Here is a 19,764-nt window from a genome sequence, read left to right on the forward strand (position 1 = left end):
GAGTACTGTATTCATAAACAAGTCATTGTTTGTGAAACCTACCTCAACTCGTTTAGAAATCTTCAAAAAAATACTAACCGAGAAAATGTGGGAAAAATTTTATTTTTGAGAACATTAACCTCTTCAGCTTTAGCAAACTGTTTAATATCATACTCCTGTTTATTTCCTCCATTCCTTCCACCTTGTAGAAGATGATTGGAAATAATGCAAGAAAAAATGGAATAGGTTTTAATGAATATTCCTCTTTTAGGGTTTCTTAGACTTGGACAACCAAATGCAGACAGATGAAGTGCTCAAAGATGAATTGGCAGGTACTACAGCTGTCTCCTGCCTTCTTCGTAATGGAACTGTCTACTGCGTGAGTTATTTTACTTGTCCATATCCATTTATCTGTATTTCTTGTGTATCTTCTCAGTTTATAACAGGGTAGACAGTGCTTTCACAGAGGCACTATCGTCACTAGTGAGGTTTGTAGATGCCACTACTGCAGTAGGGGTTCAATAATTGGAAAGAAATTGAATTTCATTACCTCAAGGGTATACTGTAGTTGCCTGGAGTATCACAGTCTCATCATGCCTTCTTGTATATATCTCAATAGTACACCCTTATGAATGGACCTGAATGGGTAGTCATTGCTCAACTCCATCTGGGCAATCGTGTTTTTTTCTTACTTTTTTTTGACATTCTGAGAGCCCCATTCCTTCTGAGAAACACTGCGCTGAAGTTGCACTCTGCTTGTGGCCTGTCAAGAGTAAGGCAGTAAAGGCTAAGACACAGCACTGGAGTCCACCAGTTATGCTGGAGCATAAAGCAGACAAACAGTTGAAGGTGATGGTTCAGGATGTAAAAGGAGGGAGCTTGTGGAGAAACAAGTTATAATTTGGATGTGCTGGGGATTGAGGAAACCCATATCCTTGAGCAGAGGGTATGAAGTGGAAATGGAAATGATGAATGCAAGTTGTGGGAGGGCATGGAAGGAGTAGTGGTATGAATGGGAATGATTGAAAACAATTAGGAAAGAGGAAAAGAAGGATGTGTAGTTTTGCTATCACTGAGAGTATGGAAGGGTGTTACAGAGCATGGATGGAATGGATTAAGAATAGTGTGGGTAAAAGGAAAGACAGGATTTGTGAAGTATACATGGGTATGTGTATATGGGCCTGTTAATATGAAGGCTGTGTGAGGTAAGGATGCAATGAGGCATTTCAGGAGAAATTTGAATGACAGTATAAATGGGTTTAAGAAGGAGAGAATAAATGGGTTTGAGGAGAGAAAGGTTGTTGTAATAGGTGATGTGAAGGTAAACTTGGGACATAGTGAAATTGGTTTGATAGTTGGCAAATGGTGAGTGCCTGGAGTAAATGAGAATGGAAGTTGCCTTGTGAATATATGTGCTGAGAAGGATTTATTCCATACAAACACATTTTTTCAGCACAAGATGATCCACAGAAATATGTGGATGAGATGTATTGGAAGTGAAAAACAATAGAGTTTGATTAACTTTGTGGCAGTGGATGAAGGGTTAAGAAATGTTGTTCTGGGTAATAGAGTTATAAGAGGTTTCTTTAGAGATTCTGGCCATTTAGCAGTCGAGATGAGGATCAGGATGAAGTGGAGTAATGGTGTAAGAAAGAATGGAGAGGTAAAAGTGGTGACAGTTGAGAAGATGAATCAGAAGGAATGCAAGGATGAGTGTGAAAGAAGGGGGACTGAAAGTTTAGATGAAGGTGCAGTAAATGTAGGAATGCAGTCATGTGTGAAAGAGGGTTTAAAATGTTTAGACAGACTGTTAAAGGTTGTAGAGGTAGTGGTTTGATACAAGGTTATGAGATATAAGAATAAAGGGGAAAATGCATGGTGGATGGATGAGATTAGAAATGCTGTAGAAGAGACAAAAAAGGCGTTTGGTAGATTGCTCGAAAGGAGTGTACCAGTGGAATTTCAGGAAAAAGAAGAGGGAGGAATGTAAGATGTGTAAGGGGAATGTTAAGAAGATGATAGAGGAAAGCAAAGAAAGAGTATATGAAGATTTTAGGAGAAAGTTTAGGGAAAATAAGAAATTATACTGGAAGGAGTTGAAAAAGGAAAGAGGAGGATGTAAGAGTGGAAATGTAGGTGTGAGAAGTAAGGAAGGGATGTTGCTGAATCAAAAGGAGGAGGTGAAAGGAAGAAAGTAAGATGAAAGGAGTATTCAGAAGAACTTATTAATGCTGGAAAAAGTGAAGCAGCAGTTGTTACCTACATGGGTATGGAGAATAGAAGGAGAAGAATACAAGTGCAGGGGCCTATAGCAAGAAGGGAGGTAAAAAAAGGCATTAATGAGGTTGAAGGTAGGAAAAGCACCTAGTGGATAGGATTACAGCTGAAATGTTGAATTATGGAGGAGAAAGTATTAAAAAGTTGCTTTGTCTATGAGAGAGACAGCTGTAGAATCATCAGAATGGAAAAATTAAAGGTAGAGCAACAAAAGTTATTAATGATGCCCTTGGCTAAAGACCAGAAAGACCTATTAGTGGATGAAGAGAAGTTATTGCACTTCCTATGAATAAAGGAATGCTTTGTTTCATTTTGAATAAAAGAATGCTTTGTCTCATGGATAACAAATTTGCAGTTATTACAGATAGTAATGAATGTTTAATGGCAGTAAGATGAAAGAATGTTTCTTACATTCCCCTCTCTCACTACCCCATCCAAAAACATTAAATAGCCATGGTGATATCACTCACCCCTGCCACAGACCCACCTTCACTCAATGTAACAACTAATAATCCTCTACCCACTTGCACTTGCACACATGCCTTCCTCTCATGATAAAGACTCCTCATTGCTTCTAATACCTTTCCTCCCACCATATATTCATAGCACCTTCCAGATCCTTAAATGCCTCATGCACATTTCTTCAAAGCAAACACCTGATGCACACATCCTCCACTGCAACTGAAACCTTATTATTCCTCCCTAATCTGACGATCTGTGCACTGAACAAATTGATACCTCTGTAATTCAAACTCTCACCTTTGTCCCCCTTGCCTTTTTACAATGGCGCTACATGCATTTTGACAAGCTTCAGGTACTTCACCATGATCAATACATACATTGACATTGTAACTAACCAACGAAAAACACAGTCACCCCTTTTCTTAAGAAATTTAACTGCAGTACCATCCACTGCAGCCACTTTGTCACATTTCATCTTTTGCAAGGCTTTCACTATCTCTTCTCTCTTCACCATATCACTTGCCATCACTTTGCATACCCTCTGACCTAACTGCCTTACATCTGTCACTTGATGACCATATATATGTATAATTGTTGAAATGTTACTTAAAAGAATGGCTGAGAACTACTATAAATGTAAGAATGCCCTAAACAGCCAACGGGGAATTTCATGCTTATTTTGTAAATCTGTCACATAAACTGTGCAAGCATAAACTGAAGCATGATAAAATTTTAGTAGTACTTTACATGCAAATGGTATGTGTTGGTTATGTTCTGCAGACACACATCTTATTGCTTTTGGAAATCTAATGTGGATAAAAAGTTTTCAAAGATGCTACCCCTACTCTGCGTTAAGTGAAAGAAGTCGCACACATTGCTCGCTTAGTAAGTTTAGGCGAAAACTAAGAAACGGGAAATGCCGTAGTGGAGAGTGATTTAGTGCATCCTGACATTGCCATAGGTGGAGAGTCCACTTTGGATATTTGCATTGAAAGCTGAGGTTTGGAGAGCAAATCATGGTCTAGCCAATGAAGGAACTAGGAGAGTGGGGGAGGGTGATGGGTTACCTGTGGGAGGTGGATTGGTGTGGGTGGAATCTGAGTGTGAATGGGATCTGAGGAACAAGGCATCCAGTTTGACCACGATAAAGGTAGCAGTAGAGGATGGATGGGACCTTGGCAGTAGTGATCCTTAGGGAGTAGCGGTAATCTCACAGGCGGATGAATTAGCAAAGAAAGGTTACGTAGGGTCAGTTGGGGACCTCCTGTTTGGTCTCCCACTTCTCCTTGTTCCCTCTACCTCTGACATATACATCCTCTTTGTCAACCTTTCGTCACTCATTCTTACCATGTGTCCAAACCATTTCAACACACCCTGTTAGTGCTCTCGTAACCTTTCTCTTTTTAGTACCCCAAATCTCCCTTACCCTTTCATTACTTACTCGATCAAACCACCTCTCACCACATATTGTCCTCAAACATTTAATTTCCATTGCACAACCCTATCTATAGCCCATGCCTCACAACCATACGATAATTTTTGCTCTGTGAGACAAAGTTCTCTCTTTCCTTGCATTCTTCATTGCTCCCAGAACCTTCACCCCCTCCCCCACCCTATGACTCACTTCTGCTTCTGTGGTTCCATTTGCTGCCACATCCACTCCCAGATATTTAAAACACTTCACTTTCTCCAATTTCTCTCCATTCAAACTCACATCCCAATTGACTTGTCCCTCAACCCTGTTGAACATAATGACCTCTTTTATTCACATTTACTTTCAACTTTCTCCTTTCACACACTCCTCCAGACTGTCACCAACTTCTGCAGTTTCTCACTCGAACCAACCATCAGTGCTATTGCTATTGACTTACTTCCCTGGCCTTGTCATCCTCAATAGACTGCATACTCTCCCCCCTCTCCAAAACTCTTGCATTTACCTCCCTCACCACCCCATCCATAAACAAATTGAACAACCATGGTGACAACACACATCCTTGCCACAGACCGACCTTCACTTGGAGCTAGCCACTCTTTTCTCTTCCTACTCATACACACGCCATACACCCTTGATAAAAACTTATCATTGCTTCTTGCAACTTCCCTTCCATGCCATATATTCCAAAGACCCTCCAAAAAGCATCTCTGTCAATCCTGTCATATGCCTTCTCCAGTTCCATAAATGCCATATAGAAACCCATATGTTCTTCTAAGTATTTCTCACACACATTCTTCAGAACAAACACTGATCCACACATCCTCTAACACTTCTGAAACCACACTGCTCCTCCCCAAGTGGATGCTTCATACATGCTTTCACCCTCTTGATCAATACCCTTTCATACAATTTCCCAGGAATACTCAACTATCTTATGCCTCCATAGTTAGAGCACTCGCCTTATCCCCTTTGCCTTTATACTGTGGCACTACATATGCATTCCTCCAATCCTCAGGTACTTCACCATGACCAGTACATACACTGAATATCCTTACCAACCAGTCAACAACACAGTCACCTCCTTTCGTAATAAATTCAACTACATTATCATTCAATCCCACTGCCTTGCCAGATTTCATGTTCCACAAGGCTGTCACCACCTCTTCCCATTACACCAAACCAGTCTTCCTAACTCTCTTGCATCACATACCACCCCAACCTCAACATCCTACATCTGCCACTCTATCATCAAAAGTATTTAACAGTCCTTCAGAATACTCACTCTGTCTCTGTCTTACTCCGTCACTAAAAGTTATTACTTCCCTTTTTGCTCCCTTCACCGATGTCCCCATTTGTTCTCTTGTCTTTTGCACTTATTTACCTCCAGCCAAAACGTCTTTTTATTCTTGCTAAAGTTTAATGATACTCTCTCACCCCAACTTTCATTTTTTTCAGCTCCTGCAGCTTCCTCTTGACCTTCTGTTGCTTTCTCTTATACATCTCCCAATCATTTGCACTCCTTCCTTGTAAGTACTGCCCAAATGCCTCTCTTTTTTCTTTCAATATCAAGGTAACCTCTTCATTTTTCCACTCACTGCCCTTTTTATTCTGCCCACCTCCCACCTTTCGCATGCCACATGCATCTTTTGCATGTACTGTCACTGCTTCCTTAGATACCTCCCATTCTTTACTCATTCCCTTCACTTCATGTGCTTTCACCTTTTGCCATTCTACGCTCAATCTTTCCTGGTATTTCTTCACTCATGTCTCCTTTCCAAGCTCACTTACTCTTACCACTCATTTCTCCCCGTCATTGTCTCCTGTTATTTGAAAACCTCTACAAATCTTCATGTTTGCCTCCACAAGATAGTGATCGGACCTCCCACCAGCTGCCCCTCTCAGCACATTTACACCGAAAAGTCTTTCTTTTACATGCTTGTCAATTAATATGTAATTTGATAATGCCGGTTGACCTCTCTCTTACTTGCTTGCTTTTTTATATCTCTTTTAAACCAGGTATTCTCAATCACCAGTCTTTTTTAGCACAACACTCCACAAGCTCTACACCATTTCCATTCATAACACTGAATATCCCGTGCGCACCATTTATACTCCTCAACTTTCACCTTACTTTTGTATTTGAATCACCTCCACTAATATCCAGTATTGTGCACCAAAACTGCTGATACACTCAATCAGCTGCTGCCAAAACACTTCCCTCTCGTAATCTTCTCATGACCAGGTGCATAAGCACCAATAACCACCCATCTCTTGCAATCCACTTTCAATTTTACCCATATCAATCTGGAATTTACTTTCTTACACTCTATTACACAGTTCCACAACTCCTGCTTCAGGAGTTGTGCTACTCTTTTCTCAGCCCTTGTCATTCCACCAACCCCTGACTTTACTCCCGAGACATTTCCAAACTGTTCTTCCCCTTTACCCTTAAGCTTTGTTTCACTCAGAGTCAGAACATCCAGGTTTCTTTCCTCAAACATTCTACTGATCTCTCCTCTATTCTCATCTTGGTTACAACCACAAACATCCAGACACCCCAGTCTGAGCCTTTGAGGAGGATGAGCACTCTTCGCTTGACTCCGTCTTCTGTTTCTTCTTTTAGAAATTGAAATACAAGGAAAGAGTTTCCAGCCCCCACTCCCAGCTCCTTTAGTTGCTTTCTAGGACATGTGGGTAATACGGTGGTAGAATTCTTTCTCCTCTACCTCAAAATTTTATTTTCTACACATCCACCCTCCGCACAATCTAATCTACAGCCCATGCCTTGCAACCATGTAATATTGTTGGAACAACTATTCCTTCCCTCATACCATTAACCATTTTTGCTCTCAGAGATAATGTTCTTTACATACTTATGTATAGTGTCATTTTATAAAGGCAAAGGAGATAAAGATGAGTGATCAAACTACAGAGGCATAAGATTGTTGAGTATACCTGAAAAATTATATGGGAGGTATTGATTGAGAGGATGATGGCATGTACAGAGCATCACTTCTTGTTACCACTTTCCCACTTGTTCCCTTCATCAATGTTCCCCTTTACTCCCTTGTTTTTCCCACACTGTTAACCTCCTTTCAAAGCGTCTTATTCTCCCTGATGTTTACTGATACTCGCTCACTCCAACTTTTATTTGCCATTTTTTACAACCCTTGCACCATCCTCTTGACCTCCTGCTGCTTTTTCATGTATATCTCCCTCTGATTTCCACCCCCTCTTTATAAGTACTGCTCATACACCTCCAGCATCTTTACTCTGTCATCCCACTACTTGCAACCCTATCTCACCTGCCCACTTCCCACCTTCCACTCACTACACACTTTCTCATGCATGCTGGAACTGTTTCTCTAAGCATCTCCCATTCCTCATCTACTTCCCTTTCCCATTTCTCACCCACTTCCCCTGCTTCATTTACTTCATTTACTCGCATTCTACACCCAATCTCTCCTGGTATTTCTTCTTGCAAGTCTCATTTCCAAGTTCACTTATTATCAACACCCTTTTGCTCACTTATATCATCCTGTTTTCAAAAAGCCTCTCTAGGTATTATGTATATAGATAAATGGATTTTTTTTTATTTGGTGAAAATATATGCATGAACATATTTGCTTAATGAGTTTTATATTCAATATCACAATTTAGGGCAATGTTGGAGATTCCCGAGCGATAGCAAGTGTGGGAGGGCGTGTTGAAGAGTTAAGTAATGACCACAAACCAAGTCTAGCATCTGAACAACGGAGAATCACAGCAGCAGGTGGATGGGTAGAATTAAACAGAGTCAATGGTAATTTAGCTTTGTCAAGAGCTCTTGGAGATTTTGTTTTCAAGAAGAATGAACTTAAAAGCCCAGAGGAGCAGATTGTTACAGGTAAGTGAAAATGATAAAATGCCAGTAGTCTTTTTGTGGCTTGACATTTTTTCAGTTAAGGTACTTTCATTGTGTTACAGGTTGAAGATTGATAATGAGATCATTCCAGTTTTTTATTTGCTTATTTGAATGACTTTTTTCAATTTGGGCTTTTTTATATGGAAATTTTTGAACTCCATCATAATGACTTTTGAGTTTAAGCATCCTCAGGTTTCCACCATTTAGGCACTCTGAATTATTAAGTTAACTTTTAAGATCCCTGTGTATTGCTGTAAACCCATATTTTGATGCATTTTAATTGATGGTAAATCTGACCTAAGCAAATCTTTATTTGCCTGTTTGATAAAAGTTCTTTGAATAGCTTGTAATTAAGTTTGTCAGATTTGATGACTCGCAGTGAAGTAATAATCAAGTGGGTCCACCCTAGTGGTAGCTGAACCACCGTTCAGAATATGCTCCAAAATTAGATCAATGTCTCATTGATAGTATGCATGTGGAGAACTTTCGTTCTGTAGTCAGATACTGGTTAAGGCTAAGAATATTTCTCCATTCTCTAGTAATTTTTTTTTTCATTTTGAGGAGTGGGAGCAGTTTTTAAGCATTCTGAATCATTATGGTCAGAATGAATTTCATTAACACCATTACACACTGCAAGTAACATTATCCCCTCCAGTGCATGGAAAACCAGACAAATTGGGAGAGGGATATACAACTTTTTAACCAACAGATCACAACACATAGTTGTTAACCATGCAGTTGCCATTCCTTCCATGATAAAATGCTCAGTCCCCCATGGAATGGTACTTGCACCCCTCCTGTTCCTCATTCTTATATCTGATATTGACACAAACATGAGCCACAGTTTCATATCTTTGCAGATTATGCAAGAATGAATATGAAAATCACATCATTAGAGGATGCTTAAAAATTACAGACATATACAAAGTCTTTAACTGGGCAACCAAGAACATGATTTTCTGTGGAGAAAAGCGTCAACTTCTATGGTTTGGCAAAAATGAAGAAATCAAAAACATTACAGAATATGTGACAGACATAAGTGCTATCATCATCCATTTGAATAATGTGAAAGATGCCTAAGTAATAATATCAAATGACCTAACCTTCAGTGAACACAGCAAAACAATGGTTGCCTCAAGCAAAAAGATGGCAGACTAGATCCAGCAAACCTTCAAGAAAAGGGAAGAAAAACCAGTGATGATATTACTGAAGGCACTGAATTGAATATCATCCTACAAGATGGATGAAATTTAGAAATTAGAAAGTATTCAGAGATCTTTCACTGTCTGTCTGTCTATATCTCTGATACCTCTTCTTTTCTGGAACTCCATCAAGGGGGTGGCCTTGGCAGTAGTCTCCATAACTAGTGAACTCCAGTGCTGCTTCCTAGCCTTTAGTGCCTCATCCTTAACAGGCCACTGGCAGAGGGCAACTCTAGTGCACTGTTTTCATAGGTTCCTACCTAATGTTCCTACTGACTACTATTTCCAAATGCTCCAGCCTAATGTTCCTTCCTACTACTTTTAATGCTTCTGCCTAAATGTTTTAACTTGCTAATTATGGCTATTGCTCCTACCATATTTGCCAAAAGGCAGGGCTTGTGCTTAGTGCTCACCACAGGAAAATCAAGAGGTACTGACTACTACTTCCTAAAGCTCCTACCTAATGTTCCTACCTATTTCCTTTGCCTAATGCTCCTGCCGATATGTTTCTTCCTACTCCTTCTACTACTATCTATTGCTCCTACCATTTTGGCAAAAGGCAGGGCTAACGCATAGTGCTCGCCGCAGGAAAATTTAGAGTTATGTCGAATGAGCTGTAACAAAGAGGGATTGTATGTCTGTTAACAGAATGCCAGTAGATCACATGTGGGAGAGGCTGAAAGAAAAGACAGCTACATGGGTCAGAGAAGTGCAGCTTGACAACCATAGAAGTGCTGGCTCACTACGCAGCTGTCACTAACCTTCCCAATAGCCAGGCAGGTAGTAGTACTAGTAATGTACCTCCCACAACTAATACCTACAGATCTTTCACAGCCTTTAATGATGTGTTAAAGGAACTAGATTATTGGGAATGGCTGAAATATCTGGAGCTATACACTTTGGAATGCAGGCAGGAGAGGTATATCATCATCTATACCTGGATAATCCCAGAAGGCATGGTTCCCAACTTACATTTGGAAATAACATCCTACCAGCACAGCAGGCATGGAAGACTTTGTACTATTTCTGAAATCCAAAGGTGCAATATGCACAAAAAGAGACAACACATTAAACATTTGGGACAGAGGACTCTTCAACACCATGCCTGCTACCACCTGGAATGGAGACCAGTCATTGAAAATGATCCAGCAATCCTGCTGTGTTTAGACCTCAGATGCAGTGGATACTGTGAAGTGCTTCGCCTCCCTTCGCACTTTATCCTTGTTAGGAAAATCGACATATTTCCATTACTTGAACACTGAAGTTTGACTTATCCTTCAGAAGTGCTTTTTGTTCAATGTATGTTGGCATTCACCCCTTTCTGTTCATTGTAACAGTTTTTTGATCTTTTGAAGGCTGACAGAAGTAAAAAGGTATTTAGTTATGGTGGAGAAAATGAACAAAACCAGAAATTGAAAAAAAAAGAGCCATGTCAATAGCCACAGGAATATATAAACCAGTGCATCATATAATATAAACCTTGGGTTAATGGTATGGCATGGCATTGCTGGAGTGTTGAAATGAGACTCTGAGGTTTACCTAGCTGAGTGCTTAAGTGCATAGCATGAAAGAAAGGGAAATGAGAAGGGCATCAAAAGGAAGAAGGCATGGCATGGAATTCTTGTGTGGGGTGATGTATGTTGCAGTTGATCATGTACCAATTGCTGCTGTTTATCACATAGGGTATCTAAACAACAGATAATTTGAGCAGCTGACAACAAGGTTATCTAGATTTACTCTAAAGCTTTAGTTTTGCTGACTTTTTGTAAGCTAGAATTCCCTTGCACTCCACACGTACCATTACCACTGTGGGAAGTAGATATACCAACATGTGATGTATGTTGCTGTTAGAATGTAAAAGACAGTAACTGACATAGAAGGAATAAGCATGTTTTTCTCAGAAATGTTTAAAGCTCACATTTCATCAACACTTTTTGTGCAAGCCTTATGGACTACCTGTGCTGCTGTAAGTAGATGGGACTGGGTCACTAGGAGACAGCAGTGCATAAGAGTCCTCCTTGTTGACAGAGATGCTCCTGAAGCTTGAGTGATATATGTGTGGTGTGAGGAAGCCAAGTGTGACATATGATGGTTTATGAATGCTACGCTTGGCATGCAATTTAATACATTGGTGCAGAAATCTTATTTCAGATGATGTATGTCACATTTGACATTATAATAACAGAAGATGTATGTCACTTACAGTTTAAGGGTTAAAGAATAAAAAGTCTTCCTCTCCAGGCTGATGTCCCTGAAACTTGAAAGAACCTGTAAGGGTCCCAGGAGTCAAGATCCTCTAATCCTCTGCCTTCCGGTGAGGTAATTACCCCTCACTGATCACTGAGCCAATTATTCACTGGTAGCAGCTTGCTTTTTCAATTCCAGGTCCATCAGTGACCAGTTAGTGACCTTGCATCTGTGAAAACATTATCCCACTCACTGTATGGATGAAAACAGGCCTATCACAACACAGTCCTCATATCATATTCATCAACTTGACTGTCTTCATTGCTGTTTTAGAGAAAAGTTTAGAAAGAACAGAGGGGAAGGCAGAGCAGAAAACAAAAATCTGTGAAAAGATTCATGCAGGATGTCCTAGAAAAATTTTTTAAGTCTTGAGAACTTGCCCTTCTCTCCAGTGTTATAATGTAACTCCCACAAGCTTGAGAGTATACTAGAGAAAAAAGATTAAGTTTAGTAGATTACTAAAGCAAATTCTTTACCTTAGAAGTTATTCTAAGATACACTATGATTCATACATTAGGATTCGACTGTTCTCAGAGTATCATTCTCAGGACCACACAAGTTAGATCTTCCACATCTAGACTGAGGTATCATCTGACAGTTGTGTTTGAGAAATGTCAGAGAGCAATTCTGTTGGTCTCAATGGAAGGAATTCTCAGGAAAACCAAGGTAAAGGCTATAGGCTTTAGCAAACAGGCAGCTTTGAGCCAACAAAACAAGGATCGTAATCCAAAAATATTTTTCTTTGGCAAGAGTGGTTTTAAGATTCCTTGACAAACAAAGGGATGTTCCATTTGGTAATGTCTGGTGATCAATGCAAACTTTTTAAAGGACTCAACTGAATATGAGGGAAGATGCTTTCTAGTCGTTTGTCATGTCATCCAATAATAATTCGTTATAGGTATATTTCTATGCTCATTTGTTTGATTTTCTTCTGAGAATCTAGAGTCTTAATTTATCTTTCCCCAAGACATATCATCAATTCTTTGTATTATTAATCATGACATGAGTAGAAATACCCTAATTATAGCCACCTCAAATGAGTAGAAATACCCTAATTATAGCCACCTTAAATGAAAGAAAACCAGAGTATGAGAAAAAGAATAAAAAGATTAATTAGAGCTCCTAAGGCCTTTGTAGACCTGACTTTTAAAGGTTTTTATTTATATTTATTTTGCTTTCTCGCTGTCTCCCACGTTAGCGAGGTAGCGCAAGGAAACAGACGAAAGAATGGCCCAACCCACCCACATACACATGTATATACATACACGTCCACACACGCAAATATACATACCTATACATCTCAATGTATACATATATATACACACACAGACATATACATATATACACATGTACATAATTCATACTGTCTGCCTTTATTTATTCCCATCGCCACCTCGCCACACATGTAATAACAACCCCCTCCCCCCTCATGTGTGCGAGGTAGCGTTAGGAAAAGACAACAAAGGCCCCATTCGTTCACACTCAGTCTCTAGCTGTCATGTAATAATGCACCGAAACCACAGCTCCTTTTCCACATCCAGGCCCCACAGAACTTTCCATGGTTTACCCCAGACGCTTCACATGCCCTGGTTCAATCCATTGACAGCACGTCGACCCCGGTATACCACATCGTTCCAATTCACTCTATTCCTTGCACGCCTTTCACCCTCCTGCATGTTCAGGCCCCGATCACTCAAAATCTTTTTCACTCCATCTTTCCACCTCCAGTTTGGTCTCCCACTTCTCCTCGTTCCCTCCACCTCCGACTAATAATCTTACTTCTTCATCCCACCACTCACTACTCTTTCTAATCAACCCACCTCCCACGCTTCTCATGCTACAAGCATCTTTTGCGCAAGCCATCACTGCTTCCCTAAATACGTCCCATTCCTCCCCCACTCCCCTTACATCCTTTGTTCTCACCTTTTTCCATTCTGTACTCAGTCTCTCCTGGTACTTCCTCAAACAAGTCTCCTTCCCAAGCTCACTTACTCTCACCACTCTCTTCACCCCAACATTCTCTCTTCTTTTCTGAAAACCCCTACAAATCTTCACCTTTGCCTCCACAAGATAATGATCAGACATCCCTCCAGTTGCACCTCTCAGCACATTAACATCCAAAGGTCTCTCTTTCGCGCACCAATCAAGTAACACGTAATCCAATAACGTTCTCTGGCCATCTCTCCTACTTACATACGTATACTTATGTATATCTCTCTTTTTAAACCAGGTATTCCCAATCACCAGTCCTTTTTCAGCACATAAATCTACAAGCTCTTCACCATTTCCATTTACAACACTGAACACCCCATGTAAACCAATTATTCCCTCAACTGCCACATTACTCATCTTTGCATTCAAATCACCCATCACTATAACCTGGTCTTGTGCATCAAAACCACTAACACACTCAGTCAGCTGCTCCCAGAACACTTGCCTCTCATGATCTTTCTTCTCATGTCCAGGTGCATATGCACCAATAATCACCCATCTCTCTCCATCAACTTTCAGTTTTACCCATATCAATCTAGAATTTACTTTCTTACACTCTATCACATACTCCCACAACTCCTGTGTCAGTAGTAGTGCTACTCCTTCCCTTGCTCTTGTCCTCTCACTAACCCCTGACTTTACTCCCAAGACATCCCCAAACCATTCTTCCCCTTTACCCTTGAGCTTCGTTTCACTCACAGCCAAAACATCCAGGTTCCTTTCCTCAAACATACTACCTATCTCTCCTTTTTTCTCATCTTGGTTACATCCACACACATTTAGACACCCCAAACTGAGCCTTCGAAGAGGATGAGCACTCCCCGCGTGACTCCTTCTTCTGTTTCCCCTTTTAGAAAGTCAAAATACAAGGAGGGGAGGGTTTCTGGCCCCCCGCTCCCGTCCCCTTTAGTCGTCTTCTACGACACGTGAGGAATGCGTGGGAAGTATTCTTTCTCCCCTATACCTTTAAAAGTGTGATGTCTCCATGGTTGTTTAATTTGTTTATGGATGGGGTTGTTAGGGAGGTGAATGCAAGAGTTTTGGAAAGAGGGGCAAGTATGCAGTCTGTTGTGAATGAGAGAGCTTGGGAAGTGAGTCAGTTGTTGTTCGCTGATGATACAGCGCTGGTGGCTGATTCATGTGAGAAACTGCAGAAGCTGGTGACCGAGTTTGGTAAAGTGTGTAAAAGAAGAAAGTTAAGAGTAAATGTGAATAAGAGCAAGGTTATTAGGTACAATAGGGTTGAGGGTCAAGTCAGTTGGGAGGTAAGTTAGAATAGAGAAAAACTGGAGGAAGTAAAGTGTTTTAGATATCTGGGAGTGGATCTGGCAGCGGATGGAACCATGGAAGTGGAAGTGAGTCATAGGGTGGGGGAGGGGGCAAAAATTCTAGGAGCCTTGAAGAATGTTTGGAAGTCGAGAACATTATCTTGGAAAGCAAAAATGGGTATGTGTGAAGGAAAAGTGGTTCCAACAATGTTGTATGGTTGCGAGGCATGGGCTATGGATAGAGTTGTGCGCAGGAGGGTGGATGTGCTGGAAATGAGATGTTTGAGGACAATATGTGGTGTGAGGTGGTTTGATTGAGTAAGTAATGTAAGGGTAAGAGAGATGTGCGGAAATAAAAAGAGTGTGGTTGAGAGAGTAGAAGAGGGTGTTTTGAAATGGTTTGGTCACATGGAGAGAATGAGTGAGGAAAGATTGACCAAGAGGATATATGTGTTGGAGGTGGAGGGAACGAGGAGAAGTGGGAGACCAAATTTTAGGTGGAAAGATGGAGTGAAAAAGATTTTGAGTGATCGGGGCCTGAACATGCAGGAGGGTGAAAGGCGTGCAAGGAATAGAGTGAATTGGAACGATGTGGTATACCGGGGTCGACGTGCTGTCAATGGATTGAACCAGGGCATGTGAAGCGTCTGGGGTAAACCATGGAAAGTTCTGTGGGGCCTGGATGTGGAAAGGGAGCTGTGGTTTCGGTGCATTATTACATGACAGCTAGAGACTGCGTGTGAACGAATGGGGCCTTTGTTGTCTTTTCTTAGCGCTACCTCACACACATGAGGGGGGAGGGGGATGTTATTCCATGTGTGGCGAGGTGGCGATGGGAATAAATAAAGGCAGACAGCATGAATTATGTACATGTGTATATATGTATATGTCTGTGTGTGTATAGATATGTGTACATTAAGATGTATAGGTATGTATATTTGCGCGTGTGGACGTGTATGTATATACATGTGTATGTGGGTGGGTTGGGCCATTCTTTCGTCTGTTTCCTTGGGCTATCTCGCTAATGTGGGAGACAGCGACAAAGCAAAATAAAAAAAATATATAGGAAGAAAAGACAAAAAAAGGAAGAGAATTCCAAAATTTCACCATTCAAGGAGAGAAGGAGATATCATAAGTCAATTGTTGTGTGGCTTGCCTCCACACAGAAATTGTGGGAGGCATCTGTCAGACAAGTGCTGAAGCCTCTGTGAAAGAAATGCTTGCAGACAGGTCATAAGAGCAGTAGCCAAATAGAACCTGCAGAGCAGGATCACAGTAGATTTGAAGGATTAATTTATGACAGTTGATAGCAGGAGAGTTATAAAGTTTGAAGACTTGATTCTACCCTGGGTAAGAGAGGTGGAGTAAGAACAACCACAAATATGCAAGTAATACTCCATACCTAGGTGAATAAAATCCCTTTAGATATGGAAAAGTTCCTCACAAGTACATTGATTATGACACCTGTAGAATACCCAAACCTATGGGAAGCAGATTTTGTAATCTTCATTTTGTTGGGTTCCCATGATAGAGTGAAGGATATTCCTATGCCCAGTATATTATGTTGCTGCAGGGTTGAACTGTGGTGTTTTGAAATTTTATGGTATTAGGAACAAGTGAGATTTGGAAAAAGATATTGGGGAAATTCTGTTACTATACTTCTAAATTTTACTATTTTTGATTACTGCTTTTCCATCCTGAGATACTGTACATATTTGAATTAAGAAAGGAGATAGATTCTGTGAAAGAGAAAGAACAAATACTTGTGAGGAGGAGAGAGAAACCAAATCAAGATACAGTAAACCCTTGAAATAATGTACCCTGACATAATGGATTTTGGATTTAACAGACCGGACTAATAATAATACTATCTGTCTATATTTCTAATGCCTGTTCCAATTGGAACCTCCTCAGAGGGGTGGCCACAGCAACAGAATTTTCATAACTAAAGAACTCCAGTGATGTTTATTAGCTTTTATTGCCTCACTCTCAACAGGCCACTAGCAGAGGGCAAGTCTAGCACAGTGTTTGCAGAGGCTTCTACCTAATGTATCTAATGACTACTATTATCTAATGCTCCTACCTACTACTTCCACCCAGTGTTTCTAATTAATACCTAGTGTTCTAATTAATACTCTTGCCTAAATGTTCCTATGTACTACTGTCTACTGCTCCTACCATTTTGCCACAAGGCAGAGCTAGCACATAGTGCTCCCTGCAGGAAGATCTAGAGTTACGAAGAATGAGCTGTGTGAGTTGAGTGTTGTCAGTTGTTATATATGAGAGGGGGAGATTGTATGTTTGTGGACAGAATGCCAGTAGTCCACATGTTAGTGAGGCAAAAAGAAAAGACAGCTACTTGGGTCAGAGGAGTGCAGCTTGACAACCACTGAAGTGCTAGCTCACAAAGCACATGTCACTAACCCTCCTGATACCCAGGCAGGTAGAACTGGTAATATACTTCCCTGGTCATTGGCTGCCCACCAACCACTACCTGTTAGTATAAGAATACAGTATATTAATTGATGATAATTAAAAGAATTATTTACCTCCTAAAACATCTTTATATTCTCCCTAAAGTTTAATGATATTCTCTCACCCCAACTCTCATTTGCCATCTTTTTCAACTCATGCGCCTTCTTCTTGATCTCCTGCTGCTTTTCCTTATACATCTCCCAATCATTTGCACTCTTTCCTTGTAAATACTGCCCAAATGTCTCTCTTTTCCCTTCTACTAAACACTTTTCTTCTTCCACTACATTTTAATTAGGTTACATCCTATTTGATGGACTTTTAGCGTTAACAGACACCCCTTCCCCTCCCTATTAGGCTGTTAAATCAAGGGTTTACTGTATGTTGAAAGGAATTATATGCACATAAGTGAATAGGATTAGAGACCAAAGAAAGATCACTGATGGAGAAAGGAATGAGGCAAAGTGATAGGACAGAAACCAGAGGAATGCCACTGTTAAGATAAGAAGTCTTCCTATCATCTGTCACAGAGGATTGACTCCAATGTATTGGAGAACAGTGAGAAGCAAAAAAGTCAGAGGAGGAAAGTTTAGAAAACTAAGACTTATACCACACCCTGTTACATGCTTCGTAGATGTTGAGGGTCATGTCAAAAGATTTACCAAAATCTCTGAGAAAGGAGGACCTGAGGTGAATTGCATAGGAGCAAAATCACCTGTTGCCCTTACACCATGAAAGCCATTTTGATGATCTGAAAGAAGCATTTAGGATTCTAAGCATTTGAGAAACAGCAGAAGTAAGGGCAAAGTGATGATAGTTGGAAGGTTTAAAACTATCTCCTCTCTTAGAGATGGACTGCCATAAAGTATGCTTTAAGAAGGGAAACTTTAAGTTTGTAACATACAGATGAAATTGATGAGTAAGTACCAGAACTACTTTAGATTAATACTCCTTTAAGCATGAGGTGTGCTGTTTAGATTATATGTCATGCCCACTTGTAGGTGGCATAGAGTACATGCATGAGAAAGATATTGGTGAGGACATAGTGCTAATAATGTTTCTCTCTAAATCTCACTGGACTCCAATTATTGAATTGTAGAGCACTATAGTTCAACCTCACCACACCATAAACATGACAGGCATAGCCATATCCTCTTCTCTGTTGTGGAAACCCAGAATAGTGAACATTACAAACTGTGCTTCTGAAAAGCTGAGATTGTTACATATGTGCCCGAATTATTTCTCTTGCGAGCATTTATTATATATTTACTAGGGCTTTATATTCACTGAAGTGTGGAATGCTTATTGCTAATCTTGGGTAGTTCTTTTTCCATCTCTGTCTCTTATTCAGATTGGAATCAGAGGCCATCTTCCTTCTTAATTCACTTTTTCATTCATCCTTTCTGTTTGTAATTTTGTTGCTGCCTTCTCCCTGTTCTACCGGTATTATTTTAGCCACTGCATTTGTGAAATTTCTGCATGCATTTCTGCCACAAAAGCTTGAACCTGTGGGATGTTGTTGGCTGCTCCTTCTCATAAATTCTGTATAGATATCACTAATGTGATGATTGACCATTATGATACCATCTTATGTTCTCAAAGAGTGACGTTGTGGAATTTTCTTCCTTCTGTCTTTCCCTCTTCCTGTGATTTTTTCTTATACGTACTCTGCATTTCTATCATCTGAGTTTGCCATGATGAGGGCATTTTTCTGCCCATGTTATGTTAGTGAATATGAAAAAATATGCTAAGGCCTAATAACTGTAGCAAATTTTTATTAACTTGAAATTTTGTTTCACAGCATGTCCAGATGTGATAGTTCGAGACTTAACAGAAGAGTGGGAGTTCATAGTGTTAGCATGTGATGGCATATGGGATGTTATGACAAATGAGGTAAGAGATAATCCTTACAAAAAAGATTTCATCTTGATAGTCTTGCATATCTGAATCAAATGTTTTTCAGTAGCCTTTTTGATTTTATTTCCTCTTTGATTTCCTTTTTTGTCTCATAACTAATTTCTTCATGTAGGTCTGTATATTTTATTTAACTTTTCTGGCAGACTTGAAGCATTAGTGATTGAGAAAAGTAAAAAAGTATGTAATTTAAGCAGTGATGGTATGAATGTAATTCAGACTTTGAGAAGATCACTAGAGAGGTACTTTAACCTATTCATCTCTCTGCTGGTAACAATGATGATGATGATAAAGATGAATATTAAAGATCATATAAATACTTTTGCTAACCAATGAAGAGGGATTCAGAGTACATTGGTAGTCTTGGTTTTAGGGCTTAGACATTTAGGAACCCTGAATATTCTTAAATGTACACATTCTAAGATGACTTAGTTATTATATACTCGCAGTGTATTATATATAATATGTATGTCAGCACTTAACAGAAACCATTTGGAAGAAAATACATTCACTGATTCATTGTTGTAGAGTAGCATATCATCCCCATAATGATGGGCGTCCATTCCTTTTGCCAGCCTTTGATGTTGGGTTTGGGATCCTTTCTCTGCACAA

General features: G+C 40.0%; 1 protein-coding gene across 2 annotated transcripts in view; it reads left to right on the top strand.

The window, feature by feature from the left end:
* LOC139751593 (probable protein phosphatase 2C T23F11.1) overlaps positions 1 to 19,764 on the top strand; it is a 185,199-nt gene that overhangs the window by 125,685 nt on the left and 39,750 nt on the right. For both annotated transcript variants that reach the window (XM_071667194.1, XM_071667195.1), the window contains exons 4-6: positions 251 to 358; positions 7,814 to 8,039; positions 19,040 to 19,131. In XM_071667194.1, the coding sequence (XP_071523295.1) occupies positions 251 to 358; positions 7,814 to 8,039; positions 19,040 to 19,131 (426 nt within the window). The remainder of the gene's footprint in view (positions 1 to 250; positions 359 to 7,813; positions 8,040 to 19,039; positions 19,132 to 19,764) is intronic.

This window comes from Panulirus ornatus, chromosome 11, assembly GCF_036320965.1.
Source record: "Panulirus ornatus isolate Po-2019 chromosome 11, ASM3632096v1, whole genome shotgun sequence".
Lineage (NCBI taxonomy): Eukaryota > Metazoa > Arthropoda > Malacostraca > Decapoda > Palinuridae > Panulirus > Panulirus ornatus.